Source organism: Diorhabda sublineata, chromosome 5 (assembly GCF_026230105.1).
Source record: "Diorhabda sublineata isolate icDioSubl1.1 chromosome 5, icDioSubl1.1, whole genome shotgun sequence".
Classification (NCBI taxonomy): Eukaryota; Metazoa; Arthropoda; class Insecta; order Coleoptera; family Chrysomelidae; genus Diorhabda; species Diorhabda sublineata.
The window spans coordinates 2,995,021-3,010,410 of NC_079478.1; the positions used below are offsets into that span (position 1 = coordinate 2,995,021).

The 15,390-nt window shown below is 33.5% G+C and overlaps 1 protein-coding gene across 18 annotated transcripts in view; it reads right to left on the reverse strand.

The window, feature by feature from the left end:
• LOC130444483 (protein lap4-like) overlaps window positions 1–15,390 on the reverse strand; it is a 169,688-nt gene that overhangs the window by 130,255 nt on the left and 24,043 nt on the right. For all 18 annotated transcript variants that reach the window (XR_008909959.1, XM_056779615.1, XM_056779616.1 and 15 more), the window contains exons 3-4: window positions 3,768–4,057; window positions 1,224–1,932 (exon numbers count right to left, since the gene is read on the reverse strand). Coding sequence is in view for 17 of the 18 variants with exons in the window: in XM_056779615.1 (XP_056635593.1) it covers window positions 1,224–1,932; window positions 3,768–4,057 (999 nt within the window). In the remaining variant the exon portion in view is untranslated. The remainder of the gene's footprint in view (window positions 1–1,223; window positions 1,933–3,767; window positions 4,058–15,390) is intronic.

Sequence of the window (15,390 nt, forward strand, 5' to 3'; positions counted from 1 at the left end):
TTTCCTGCATTTGATGTTAACTACCAACTCACGAACCGCATTTGCTGTGTTAAGGACTGCATCGTTTGTTTGCATAGCTGTCCACGATATCTTGAGCATGCGTTTATATAACCACATTTCAAAAGCCTCTTAATCGATTAATGGTAGTCCATGCTTCGACACCATATAAGAGAACTTACCATGTGTTTCCGTTTCCGGATTAGAGAATATTGATCTCATTCTCAATGTCGTACGAGCTACCTCAATTCTACATTTTATTTCCTTATCGGGATCCAGTCGTTCAGTAATGCGTTTAGCTTGCTTAAAGGTCTTATCTGAATAAAAATTAAACATAAGTGGTGAGAGTATGTAACCTTGTCTGACCCCTCTTAAGATTTTGCATTCTTTTCCGTTGATTCGAACCCCCGCTCTTTGGCGCCAATACAATTTTTCGATGATTCTTACATCGAAACTATCAACTCCTTTAATGTCTTGTCGTGTTGTACTCGATCGAATGCCTTTTCGTAATCTATAAAGACAGCAAGTATATCTTCCTATATTCCTGTGTTTTCTTTATAAGCTTTAGCATCTCTGTTGGAATGTTGTCAGGTCCAACAGCTTTTTTGTTTTTTGTCAAATTTGTAGCATTCGCCTTCATCAAATGCCATTTTCATTCTTCTGATCTAGATTCATTATACAGTTCTTTGATATACACACACCAAGTTGTTCGAATTGCTTTCATCATCTATGATTATTTTTCCTTTTGTCTTTTCCTTAAGTCTTCTTGTTGTATACGCAAGACTAGCAAATAAAGTAATAAGATGGATACCACCAGAAAACCAAAAAAGAGGAAGACCAAGGAAAACCTGTATGAGAGGAGGAATAAAGCGATCAATAAACGAACAAGAGCTAAGAGAGGAAGAATACAACAATGGAAAATAATGGCAAATGAGCATCGGACAACGTCGTAGGACGTTCTAACCCCAACCCCTAAATGTATGTATTTCTGGTTTAAATGAAACAAAAAGATAATGAATCTCTTTCATCATTCAATCATTGAATTAGAATAATTGATTCCTTTTCCGTCTTTGCGACGTATCTAGACCGTAAATTTTTCATCATTTTCTGAGATATTCGTCTTTAAAGTTGTAAAATATCGTTTCGAAAATCGTACACGATTTAAAACACATATAAAAAAAAGAAAATCGCATATTTTTGAAAGACAAAAATTACAATAAACTCACCTATCGTCGGTTGATATTCTTGTTGAGGTAGCAAGAAGCACGTTAAAACCGTTTTTCCAGTGTCTGGATCGGTATCGGTTTGGAAGGTTAATAAAGGCTGCGCTTGATTATCGCTCAACCAAACAGCTTTAAGGCTCAACTGTAGAAGCGTATAGGGTAAATAAGGCAGCCTGTTACCCGACACGTCTAGCACGTGAAGTCTTCTACAGTTTCCTAATGAATCTGGCAACATCGTAAGTCTATTATCTCTTAAACTTAACACGCCTAATTCGCAAAGATTGCCTATGTCTTCTGGTATTGCCGTTAGGCTATTCCTATCTACGTTTAAATTTGTTAGTTTGATCAATTTTCCGACTTCGATCGGTAATTCGCTCAAGAAATTCTCAGTCAATATCAATTCTTGCAAGTTGTGACAAAAACCGACGTTAGAATTGAGACTAGTCAATCTATTTTGGTCTACCTTTAGGATGGTAAGTTTTTCTAATTTTCCTATACCATCGGGTAGGGTTTCTAATACATTTTGAGATAAATGTAAGTCGGTTAGGCTTTCCAAACCTGCGATATCTTCGGGAAGATATTCTAACCGATTTTCCGAAAGATCGAGACACGTTAAATTACTTAGTTGTCCTATTTCTGGAGGGAGACTTTGTAGTTGGTTGTGATCCAACCAAAGTTCTTGGAGGGCAGGAAGTTTTCCTATATGTGATGGCTGAAATAGAAAATCCTTGTTTCGGAAAATTTACAAAAAAAAAACAAAATAAAAATCAAATTACGCAGGTATGCAAGAGGGTTGTCTAAAAACTTTCCCAACTCAACCTGAAGATGTTAATAATTATCAATAACATTTAGATCATTTCGGACGCTTTTTTTATGTTTAACAATCGTATGAGTGAGTTGTCGTGAAAATTTTTTTGGAAATAGAAAAAATATAGTATCGAGATGAGTAAATGAAAGACGAGTTGGACAGTCTGCATCATCATTTACAACCACAAAATTTTTGGAAGCAGGAATCAATCTTGGAAGTATCAGCTTGACTTACGACAAGAGTTTGAAACGGTCCAAACAGCGATGTCATCGAAAAAAGTACTAGACGACTGCCGAAAATAATATTGATGTTAAAGTCTATTCTGTTTCAAAATTATTATTATTATTATTTTTCAATAATTTTGAAACGTTTAGAAACACAAACATATCAAAAGGTCTAAGAAATTAAAGAAATTGAAATAGTTCAGGGGTCAGCCAAAAATTAAAAGTTTTCAAAGAGCCACAAAACTTTTAACTTTTTGTTGCCATTAGTACTTGCATCAAGTTTTTTGGCTCAATATCGATTTTGTTACTATTTGTGTTGAAAGGAATTCCTATGAATGCTAGAATGGTTTTGTTGATTATGAATTGCAAAAAATCTGTCAGCAAATTTATCTTATAAGTGTATAATTCATGTCAACATTTGCGATATTGCTGTTGAAATTGAAAATGAAGTAATTTACCGCTATGAATAAAACCACTTCACATGCACGTTTGAAGCAATCCTTGAGAATTTTAGTGTAATTATGGAAAATTTGGAGATTTATTAAAGAAGAGAGATGTTAAGAGAGGTAAAGAGAGAAAATCATTTGACAGGAAGAAAAGTGCATGCGTTCTGCTTGAGAAAAGAATTTCCGATAATCATACGATTGAAGAAGACAAAATTTGAAAGTTGGACAGTATTTATTGTGTTAAGTTTGATACCCACATATTGATGGTAGGAATCCAGTTCTGCCTTGATAATTAAAAATGATTGTTTGAATCTTGGTATGGAAAAAGTGAAAATTGTCCGATGAAAATGTAAAAACCGAAGAGCGCAAAAAGACAAAAAATTAACGATTTAATCGAAACAGATAAGTCATTCTCAACAGATTACAATAAAAGAAGCATGGATACACTGAGAAAACATTGAATTGAAATGACATTTTTCCAGCGGTTAACAATTTTAGTCAACGTAATTTTATTTTTTCGTGTGTAGAAGGGTGAGTAGTGTAGTGTTGTGTAGTGTAGTGTAGTGTAGAAGTTCAAAATTGTGGAATCGCCACTTTTGCTCTTCGGCCGCCACATTGGAAAAACCGGTGCCGAAGGGTTTTCTTATCGTAAACTAGCAACCCTACAGGAGATATAAATAGAAAAGTTATAAACAAAAATAGTGAAAATTTAGTTTCTGGCGTTATAATTTTTTTTTTTTTTTGGTGATTTTTAAAGAGCAATTTTCACTACAAATTTGTTTAAAGTCATTACAACTAATGATTGTGGAAGCAATTGCGTCCATAATGATATTAAGTGCCTTTAGAACTCCCTCTTTCTTAACAAAATACGGCAATATACGATGAAAAACAAACAGATATTAATTGAACGAATCAATTTTCCCGATCAGATAATTTTCTACTAAAATATTAATCATAATATCATATTTTTTATGACTCATATCAACAATATTTTGTTACTTAATATAAATTAGCATCTCGAAATGCACACCTGGGTAATTTTAATAGAGTTGAATATTCATTAACATACCAATTCCTCTATCTCGTTATCTCCTAAATCGAGTCTTTCCAGATTCGTCAACTTAGACAACGACGCGGGTAATTCTTTAAGTAGATTTTCCCGAAGTTCCAATGACGTAAGTGATGTAAGTTGACCGAAATCTTGCGGAAGAGAAGTAAGCGACATGTCGTTAAGACCCAATACGGTGAGCGACTTGAGTTGACTGAACGCTGGCGGAAGACGGGGTATGGGGTTTGAACTGAAATCTGCGACTCTAAGAGCTCGAAGTTGGCCGATGCTTTCGGGGATATCTGGTATATCTGAAACAAACAAAATAAAATCCACCAAATACTCAAGATAAATATAATGATGAAATATCGTTAGAATCCGTTGAATGGACGTCGATTTTCATTGCCCGAAAAAAAAAACGTTTCGAAATTAATATTTTATTGTAAAAAAAATTACGTTAAGACTTGCATATCTCAAAAAGAAATCGTTTTTAAATAAATAAACATACTTTTTTCTATACGCACTAAATAGATAATTATACGAGGGTTGCTATGAAAATTTTTAGCCACAGCAATACTGATTATTCTTTACTGACACTGACAGTTCCGGTGTAAACTTAACAATAGTGAATTATATCCTCAACCACGACATTTTACAATTAGTATTATTTGTAGTGCACATAATGAGAAGAAAACCAATTGAGATGTTCAAAAGAATAACGCATTGGATCCCATTGTGTCCAAGGAGAAGGGACAAGCCGAGAAAAACTAGGAGAAACGAAATAGAGGAGCACTCAATATAGAAAACTGGAGAGCAAAACGCCAGAATCGAAAAGAATGGAAAATAATAACAAAAGCAGCCAAAACAAACGATAAACTGTAAAGAAAATAAAAATTACAAAACGAAGAGTAGTCCACCTAAAAAAAAGGATTTAAAGCGTCAAAAGCGATAGCTATAATCCACATGGGATTGAAAGGCTTGATAATGATGATGATTATTATTTGTAGTGACAAGTACAAACTAGGAATTGAGCCGTGAGCACTTTGGTAGAATTGTTTTTCATAATTTTTAACGTAGATGTACAAGAGCACACAAATGAACTTAATACATTGTATAGTGATACACTGTAAAAAGTAAGGTGGTGGATTCAAAAGTGTGTCAAAAAAGACGCTTAAAACGCCAAAAAAAGTCATATTAGAGTCAATTTAACGGGAAAGGCGGTACTATAATCAAAACCACCAAAATAAGAAGGTATTATATTGAAAACCGTCAAAGAAGTAAAATTAAAAATGGCTGAAAAAAGAAATGGTTTAATAGTCTTCTTCTTCTTTCTTGTATGGTAGGTTTAAAACCTGTTTCTTCTTCAGTTTCAGCCTCCTGGATCCAGATTGTCACACCATCTCTTTCGCGGTCGACCAATACTTCTTCTACCTTGCTATACGCACTAGTATTTCGCTTTTAATTCTACTAATGTGATTATTCCATTCTTGTTTCCGTTTTAGTACTCAGTCAATTACATTTTCTACCTTGCACGTATTTCTTATGTTTTCACGTATAATAATCAAAAAGTGTTATAATCATAATCAAATTTGCTTGACATTTTCCACGATATTTACCTAACGAAATTACAAAATTGAGAATGACCATTTCACTAAAAGAAAATGTTTTTTAGGGGTATCCAAGATAACCTAACAACTGCTTAAGAGAAAGCTCGCCTCGACTTGTTTATTGAAATTTTAACTAAGTGTACATGAAATTCTGTGTATTACCTTTAGAGAGGTATATAATCTATGCATATAATACCAAAATAAATCAGCAGTTAATTGTGTGGATCTTAAAAAAGGCCAAATCCTACAAAACTTGGTTTCCGAAGAAGCACATTGAAGCAAGAGGTAGAACAACGTATGGTGATCAATGATGGTCCAATCAAAACTCAATGAATCTAATAATTTTATATAAAACATGTATGGATCGAATCTATTTCCTAATCAAACAGCTGGCTGAACTACTCATGAGTCACTTAGAGAAACAGATAAACCAAAAGTTCCAGTGTATGTTATGTAGAAATGAAAATAATGCGACGATTACCATTTTTAGATACCTTAGTGATATAGAATAAGAATAGGTTTCCATTTTAATGTATTTCTTCCTAGTTTTCCTTTGTATCAACATAAAATTGCCATTTCGTTTTATTAATTTTCCACTTACCATTGGAAGATATAATAGAGAAAGAATTTTTATTGAGGATGTGGCTGTAGATAACGAGGTTTAAATATCTATTTACGAAACCACATTTTTCCAAAATCAAAACGATTTGCAATTATCTTTGGTCTTTTTTAAGAAGATTACGACTTCAATACCTGAACTAAACGCATGCAAAATATTTTGAAAACCAATAAAACTCGTTTCTAATCTATACGAGAGATTGGTATCTTCAGACTCGTGTTGGCGAAACGTCAAGAGAACTACGGTCCAACAGTCCAAAAATCCTACATCTATTGGACGATCCATTCTAGATCCAAGAAGTTCTGCTCGAGGTCTTGATAACTGTAAATCTCATAATAAAATAATGAATATTTCCTTGAACAAAATCACTAGAAAGAGATGCAACTTCAACGTCACTTTCATTGTTATCTTCTCATATATTTTTACTGGAATTATCGGGTCAAATTGAATATGGAAAGCCTTTAGAATGTAAAATTGGTATATACCCCAGAAAGAGGTATCGTTGAATTACAAGTTTACAGCAATGGAACAATATACAAGGTGTCTCATCAACTTCCAAATTCAATATCGTAGTTCAATCTGTTTACGAGATATATACTGAACAAAACCTCGTGGGACATCCTGTAGTTGGGTTATTGATATTTTGTCCGAAGTAATACAATTAATTTCGTAATGATAAACAGTGCCACTTTATGTGTTTACATGTAATTAATTGAACTCAAATCATTGTTTATAGTGTCTAAGTTGGCCAACTAATTGAATTCTGTTTAACGACAGATTTAATGAAATTTATATTATGCGAAAACAAAAAAAACCATAAAAACTAGGGTCGATAATAATTTTGTTTATTTTTCAATATACCAAGCAACCTAAATCATCAACTTTAATAAGGAAAATGAAAGAGGAGTTTATTAATTAATCGATGGGATCATCTTAATGGAACTAGGGAAAATCACTCTTTTACTTGCTTTGAAACATTTTGCACCACGTTTCCCGTAACTCAAAGAAGCAGCTTTTGGAAGAAAACATCCTTGATGATGACATGGACATTTCGGAAAAACGAGAAAGGGTTTATTTTCAAAACTGACTGTATTAACAAAATCATATTGGAAGTTTTTCAAAAAGTGTCACTTCTCAAAGGCAAAAACTCCGAATAAGTTTTTCTTTTTGCCATATTTGAATGTGTGTCTTTAGAAAAATACTGTGCCGGATAACAATCGCCAAACAAACCACCTTTCACTATTATAGCACAATAAATTTTTTATACTTCAGCATCAAATAAAGTTGCCGTTCTAAAACAGGAGATTGGTGCGTAATTTATCTTAGATGCTACATTTACTTCAATACATAAAACTGCCAAAGCTGAAAGTCTTTCTTGACTCATAGTTTTTCTTAAACAATTTTCAATTTTGAAAAGTTCGTTTCAGCGGAAGCATTACTTACAGATATTGCTATCAAAATTCTAATGACAATGTTAATATTTGGGTAAATTTCTTTCAAATCGTTCTGTATGATATATTGGAGCAGATGTTTCACGTCTTTAATGGACTTGGGTAAATTTGGGATCATATTTTGTAACTCCTCATACAACTCATGAGGTTGGAAGTCACTGCTCTCACCTACTTGGAGGATTGTGTGTAAATCCTGACAATTTTTCAGTATTTCCTCTTTTGTAATTTTTTTTAGCTTGTTTAAGTTATAGAGGAAATCAAAATTTTAAAAATGTTGATTTAAAGACATAAATCTCGATTCCATGTCTTCATAATCAAACATCCTTTTCTTTTTGGCTACTCTTTTATTTTTAAAATCTTTTGGCAAATCATAACTGCTTTTCTCTTCAAAATGACGAGCGTAAGACATTTTTTGAATCCAGTCAAAATGTAAACAAATGTTCAAGAGTAATGCTTAAATGGACTTGCACAGATTACCATAATTTGCTTATGGTATTGACACGCGTTAATGACTCATATGATAAATTCCAAACTAAACATTTCGTTTAAAACGGAATCTCAATCATTGAGTGTGTTGCGTTTGGCATTTTAAGTTTTCTATGCATTCAGCAACATCATCAAATTGCAATAATACAGCCTTAATTGCCTGGATTCTGCTTTCCCATCTGGTGTCTGATAAAAGCTTTAATTTATCTTTGATTATTTTCCAGCGTTTGTTGGAACTAGAATTATTTTTTTACGGTAAATCGGAAGCTTATTTTCGATATTGATTACCTGTAAAATATGAACGCATAATATACAGTAATTACGGAGATATTGGGATCCAAAGATTTTCTAATGACAGGTGGATTTTCCATACTCCGGTCCGAGGCCCTTAGCGGTGCCAAGGGCCTCGGGCCGGGCTCTGAGACTAGACACACTTGACTTCAATATTCGTCCATAATTAAATAATTGGTTCAATAACCAAGTTATCGTCTTCAGAGAAGTTGAAACGTTTACCTTCAGTTTCTTCTTTGAAGACAATAACTTGGTTATCGAAACGCGCGTCAGACAGTGTAATTGTGATTATAGTTGGTGTAATGGTGGTGTAAAAGATGTATTCAGTGATTGTATAAATTATTTCAAGCAGTGTTCGCAGACCAAACCTTCAGGTTGCTGTGTGAGCACTGGTATACTGATGGGATGATGTAATACGATGTCAATCACCATTATTAAAAAACTATATTGTTTATTATTTTATAAAAAGATAAATAACTTAAAGAAACTGATGAATAACGTGTTTCATTATTTCACCCACAGCGTCAAAGCAGCACTTTTTATAATTTTTTAAATAACATATAATTGTCATTCAAGTTTCGTTAGTTGCTTCTCTCATTAGGGAGAATTTTAATTGCGTCAGATAACATCGGAACGAAAAAAATTAATGACAATGTCAACGGAGAAGCAACAGACCGAATATTTTGTATTCGCATCGTTTTGAATCGCCAAACCACATGATCACTGAATTGCAGTGTGAATGTAGCAAGTGGGAATGGAAAATTAAATTCTAATGGTTTTTTTTATGTTTCAATATTAAATTATCGAATCTATTTGAATATATTAATAAAAGCGAATCGAAAAATGATGTCGTTTTTTAAATTAGCATCAACTGAATACAATTTTATTATCAATTAATAATATGACCATCTTCGTTATCAACATTTTGCCACTTAGTGTGCAAGTTTTCAACGCCAGAGCGATGAAAATCAAGATAAGTTTCCAAGGAACTAAATTTATTATATTCTATAACAACTATCATCTCCGATATGCTATTTTCTTCTGGGCTGCGTGTTGTGGGATTCAATTTCAGAGAAAATCAAAGTTCAAGAAAGATTAGTTTCACACACACTCATACTAAACACTCCAAACTTCCTGGACTTGTTTAGAAAATTCAAAATATTAATTCATTCTCCCTTATTCATATTTGAATCCGTATCCCTATTACATAAGAATTGTAGAAAGGTCATTGCCACTTAGTCACGCAAAGCACGATCCTTATCTACATATTCCACGTTCGAAATGAGTTAAAGACTCAATACTGTGCGTTGAGAAAAAATGCATAATCATTTGCCAATTGAAATTAAATCTATAACATATATTCCCGCATTGTACACACTGGTTATTATTACACTCGATATTGATGTTTAATACAAATTTTTATATTTTAGAAGGTAATATGATCCCTCCTACTCCAATTAATTAATTTTCGCGGTGGAAGTGTGATTTATATAATAGACAAATACCTTTAGACATCATCAAAACAATCGAAGACATATATAAGGACAGACATAATACAGGCTAGAATAGACGTACAACTTAGAGGAAATAAACGCACGGGTATAAGACAGGGAGATTCGTTAAGCCCCCTATGTTTAAATCTCATGATGGGTGAAATAATAAAGGAAGTGAAAAGGAGGAAAGGTTGTAAGATGTAAGACATGATGCTATCTTCATAGCAGAAAATGAAGACGGTCTACAAAGATTGGTCCACAAGTTTAACATAGTAGCAAAGAAGCTTAACATGGTAATTTCATCACAAAAAACAAAAACACTGGTCATTAGCAAAGAACCGATTAGATGTAAGATAGAAATTGACGGTACCAGCATTGAACAGATTATAAAAACTAACTACTTCGGCGTCACACTATCAAGCTATAGAGATGCAAAATCAGAAAGAGAATAGAGCAGCAGGATGCCTCAATAATACAATATGGAGAAACAAATATATTCGAACGGAAACTAAGACTAGAATTTACAATAATGACATACACAGCAGAAACACAACCGGACACGTTCAAAACACAAAGAATGCTGGAAACAGTTTAGATGAAAATACTGAGGAGAACCACGGGGAACACATTGAGAGATCGAGTAAGTACCGGCTACATTAGAACAAGATGTAATGTGGAAAAGATTAACGAGTGGTTTTAGAACAGAAACTAAGAATGGTACAACCATATAAGTAGAATGACGGATGATGGGGTAGTAAAGATCGCAAGAGACAAATCGCCGGCCAGGAAAGAGAAGTGTCGGTTGACCCCGGAAAAGATGGATCGATAATATAACTTAAAAGCACAACAAAAGAAAAAAAAAACAGAAAAGTTAGACGAAGAAGTATGGATAAACCACTCCACAACGATCATCACAAAACTCTATACATAGACTATTGATATTACCAGAATACAGAGATGATGAAATTTTAAAATTGATGTTTGCGGCTTTTCCTAAGACTAAAATCTTTAATTAAAGCACAATAATCTAACGAATAAGCTACGTCATTTTCGATTGAAAGAATAGCAAGCGCTGATAGCCGATCTTGTGTCATTGAATTCCTCAAATTTGTTTTAATAATTTTAAGCCTCGAAAAACTCCTTTCAGCAGTCGCAACTGAGCAGTAGCAATAATTCTCAGGACTATTTCGTAGTGGGGTAAACTTCAGTTAATTTTTTTCTCTTATGTATTTAAGCACCGAGATAATGTCATTGTTTCCTTCATACACAAGGATGAACATATTCAGTTCTTCGTACAATTCATGTCCATCAATACCACATGATTCTCCCACTATCATAGATATTTGCAAGTCACTGCATTGCTTTAAAAATTCACTATCATTAATTTCCTTTAATTTTTTTATATTATACATGAAACCAAATATGCTCTCATGATGTTTAAGAGCCTCAAACCTAGGATAACAGCTTGCGCGCACATTGTCGACAATGACATAAAAATAGTTTATTTTGAAAATTTCTTCCGCTTTCAATTCGTGAGCTACATTTCCCCCTTCATAATCAAAATACCTTTTTTTACGTTCTGACTTCTGACTACTTTGAACTGTCTGTCAATATATATAAAACAAATTTTAAAAAAAATTTATATTTTTTAAAATTTGCTTGGGTTATTGCGCGAGGCCCCTGTAAGAGCGAGGCCAAGTGTGACTGCCCTGTTCGCCACCCCATTAGACCACCACTGGATATAGGTATGTTTCTTTGCTTAAAAACTAGGTCTCCATAATCTGGAACCCATTATTTGTACTCCATATAGAACAATGGCTGAATTAGTGCCAAATTCAATCAATATCCAATTCCAAATTGAATCATTCAATAATTGGGCTTTTCAGAGAATTCGTGGTTGAACTAAATATAAAATATATGATTTATTGTAACCATATTTCACGAGTTGTTGAATGATTACTTCAAATACACCAAGTTGAATAATTGATTTTTCATTTGTATTTAACTCGGTAAAAGTTAGCATGTCAAATTGTTAGTAACTCATTGTTTTTACGATAAATCTCGTACATAAATTAATAATATATAGTTATATAATCAGTTAATATGATAAATTTACAATTTACCACGTCCATATCTATAGTTTTTCACACGATATAGGTCAAGAAATAAAACACATGCCAACGAGATCTGGCTCATTTCAACCTGACAGGAATTAAATAAAATTTTTATTGATCTATTTTTGGAAGAATATATTTATCGTTGTTAATAGATAATTGGGTAGATGAAAGGGAAATCTTTAGTATCAAAATCGATTTTTGAAAATGCGTTTTTATAAATAAATTATCACTTGCAGATGATCCTACTTCGGAGACGAATAGACATAACCATAGATTAGATTCTGCGTAATAAAAACATTTTTCAAGTCACTCAACATGTCCGGTTGGATCAATCTAATCGGTAGCTAACTTCGTCATTTTGAGTAACTTAAATCGTAAGAGGAAATCAACTAGCAATTCCACCTAAACTCCTTATTGAAATGATTCATGACATAATACACATAATACACTCGAAATCCAGATCCAGACAACTTGCTCTCTAGTTTCAATCAGATAAATTCATCAATTACTGTCAGTGCCTTTAAGCACGTTTAATATCATTTAATTGTTTTCTAATTCTTAATTGAGACAGTGTTCTAAAATGTTGATAATAAAATAGAAGTGAGCGAATATAAGGCGACCAGCCAGAACAACCAGTAGAGCAGCCAGAAACTCATCAACTTTGAAGGAAAACGAAAAAGAAGAATTATGCATACTTCAGTTTACTGTTCAATGTAGACGAGAACGTTTGGTGATTATGACAGTCAAAATTAGAGATGAATAGTTGCTTAGGATTATACTACACATACAAAAAAGATTTCATTACCAAAAATAAGGTACAATACAATACAATTTCTCTACTTAATCACCTTGACGATTAAGGCATTTGTCATATCTATGAACAAGCTTTACAATATCGTCTTCATAAAATAGACCCGCCAATGATTGTAAGTGAGTTGTGACGGTTTCTTTGAGCTGCACTTTAGTTTGGAAGCGCCACCCTCCAAGCCACTGCTTCTGATCTGGCCCCAATCCGATCATTTTTTTATTTAACAGCGACGATAACAAGCGACGTACGAATATATTGAAAAATGATCACTTTTTTTAATTTATGATGTTTCTTTCTATGTTAGGCTAAGAGATCATGAACCATGTATCAATAATTTAAAAAAAAAATCATGAATTGTTATTACATATGGCGTCTACCTGAAATTTAATCTGTAGGTAAACGTTTATTTTCATATTTTCTTCAACTTCTTTTGATGTTCGTGTAGAATAGATTTATTTAAACGTTCGGCAAAACAACACGTGCGTTAATGTCAAAACTGCGATTTAAATTAAAAATATATATTTTCCTCTACTAATAAATTCACATACTTTACGACCGGAATATATGTCTACAGAGCTTTATTCTTTTCCTTTTTTTTTAACTTCCAGCAATTCGGATTTCATGGTCACTTCTGGAGTTTACTTTCGAAATTCTTTTAGATATACGAGGATATATCGAAAAATTCCTAGCCTACTATAGAAGTAAACAAAATTTCAATGTCAAAATATTTTATCACTCAACATATTCTCCTCTTAATTGTATACATTTATTACAGCGAACCTGCAACCTCTCTAGACATTTAAAAAAATGTTTCTTCTTGCTCTGCAAACCAGACCTCCACAGTTTTTATTACCTCCTCGTTGGAAGAAAATTTACGACCTTTCAACCTTTTGTTCAGTTGAAGAAAGAGATGATAATAGGACGGAGCCAAATCTGGTGTTCTAGTAATTCAAACCCTAAATCACGAATTTTTTGCATGGTAACATGAGATTTGTGTGCAGGTGCGTTGTCCTGCAAAAACAAAACACCTTTGGATAGTTTTCCGCATCTTTCTTCTCCAATTTTTTCCCGTAGAGTGGTCAGTAATGTCGAGTAGTAATCTCCAGTTATTGTTCTACCCTTATCCAAAAAATGAATCATGATTAATCCATGGGAATCTCAAAAAACTGAAACTTTTCCAGCAGATTTTTGGACACGAAACTTCTTTGGTTTCGGAGAACCAGAGTGTCGCCATTCCATTGATTGTTGCTTTGTTTCTCGCTCGTAGAAATGAACCCAAATCTTATCCATAGTAACAATTCTGTTTAAGAAGTCTAAGTACATCGTTTTCAAATCGAGCACAGATCAAACGCGATGCTTCTACTCTTGTCCGCTTTTGGTCAAAATTCAAACATTTGGGGATCCATATTGCAGCAATTTTTCTCATGTCCAAATTGACGTGAACTATATGAAGAACACGTTCGTATGAAATATTCAGTGCTTCAGATATCCGTTTTAGCTCAATTCGACAGTCTTATAAAATTATGTCATGAACTGCATCGATATTTTCGGGAACTGACACAGAAACTGGCCTTCCCGATCGGTCATCATGTTCAATGGAAAATTTACCTTGAAATTTAATTTGAAGCTTGCAAACCAATTTTTCAAGGGTATTAAGTATACCTTAGTAAATCTGCTTACTTCTTACACCTTTTAACTGCAGGTATTTGATGATCCAATTTTTCGATTTTCACAATTTCGGTGGACATATTTTTTCTTATAATTTATTGCGTAACTCTGGTTTACTTTTTTGACGTCAAACTTTACACTGGCACTTCTAATAAGTTATTGTTCGTTGCTATGATAACGCAATATTTTGTTTATGCATGGAACTGGTCTAGGCTAACCATATATCAATACATCCTCGTATATTAGTTGGAACCGAAATAATTATAGTATTTTTTGATAAAACGTCAAAATAAAAATATGTTTTAACCGCAAAAATGATGTTTCTTTAGTTGTAACGTTACATTCCAAAAATATATAACAGCCATCAATTAAAGTTTTTCATAGATGCATCAAAATTTTTTTTTATATTTTTTAATAGGTGATTTGTTTTCTTGGATTAAAGTAAATTGTAGATAGCAGCCGGTAATAGAAACCAAATATCAGCTGATACTACGGACCAACTACGAGACGTCCTCGCCCTTGGTCTCCCTCAAAATTGCGACGGATGTGCAGGGCCGGATTTGATCTGCTTCAAGCTCTCAATTGCAAAGAAAGTGTTCATGTGTTAGAGGACATGGGACATGAGGAAAGGCCAGAATTTTTCAACAACTGCAGTATCACTGCTGACTCCAAATACGACCGAACAGCAAAAGATCTTCGTGGATCATTCATCCCTTTTGTCTGGTCAGCAGATGGATCGCTAGACGGAGAATTTTTTAAGAAAGCTGTTGCACTCACTGAGAAGTGAGAAAAGCCGTAACCTCAAGGCTGGGACGGGTCCGCTTAAGTATTCTAATTGCGATGTTTAAAGCGGTATCTCTGCGAATTCGAGGAGCACGGAAAAGGGTGATAAAAGATGGGACCGCTTATCTATGGATAGATGTTTATTAATTCTTTATATATTGTTTGGTATCTATGATTAATTGTTTCGAGCAGAGTAATTAATACAAATTTCTCCGAGCAAACTTCCTCGATAAAACAATAATCCGTCTCTACTGACTGACCGATACCTGATCCAGGAAATTTCAAGTAATCTCAATGTCTATATAATTAAACTAATCCTCT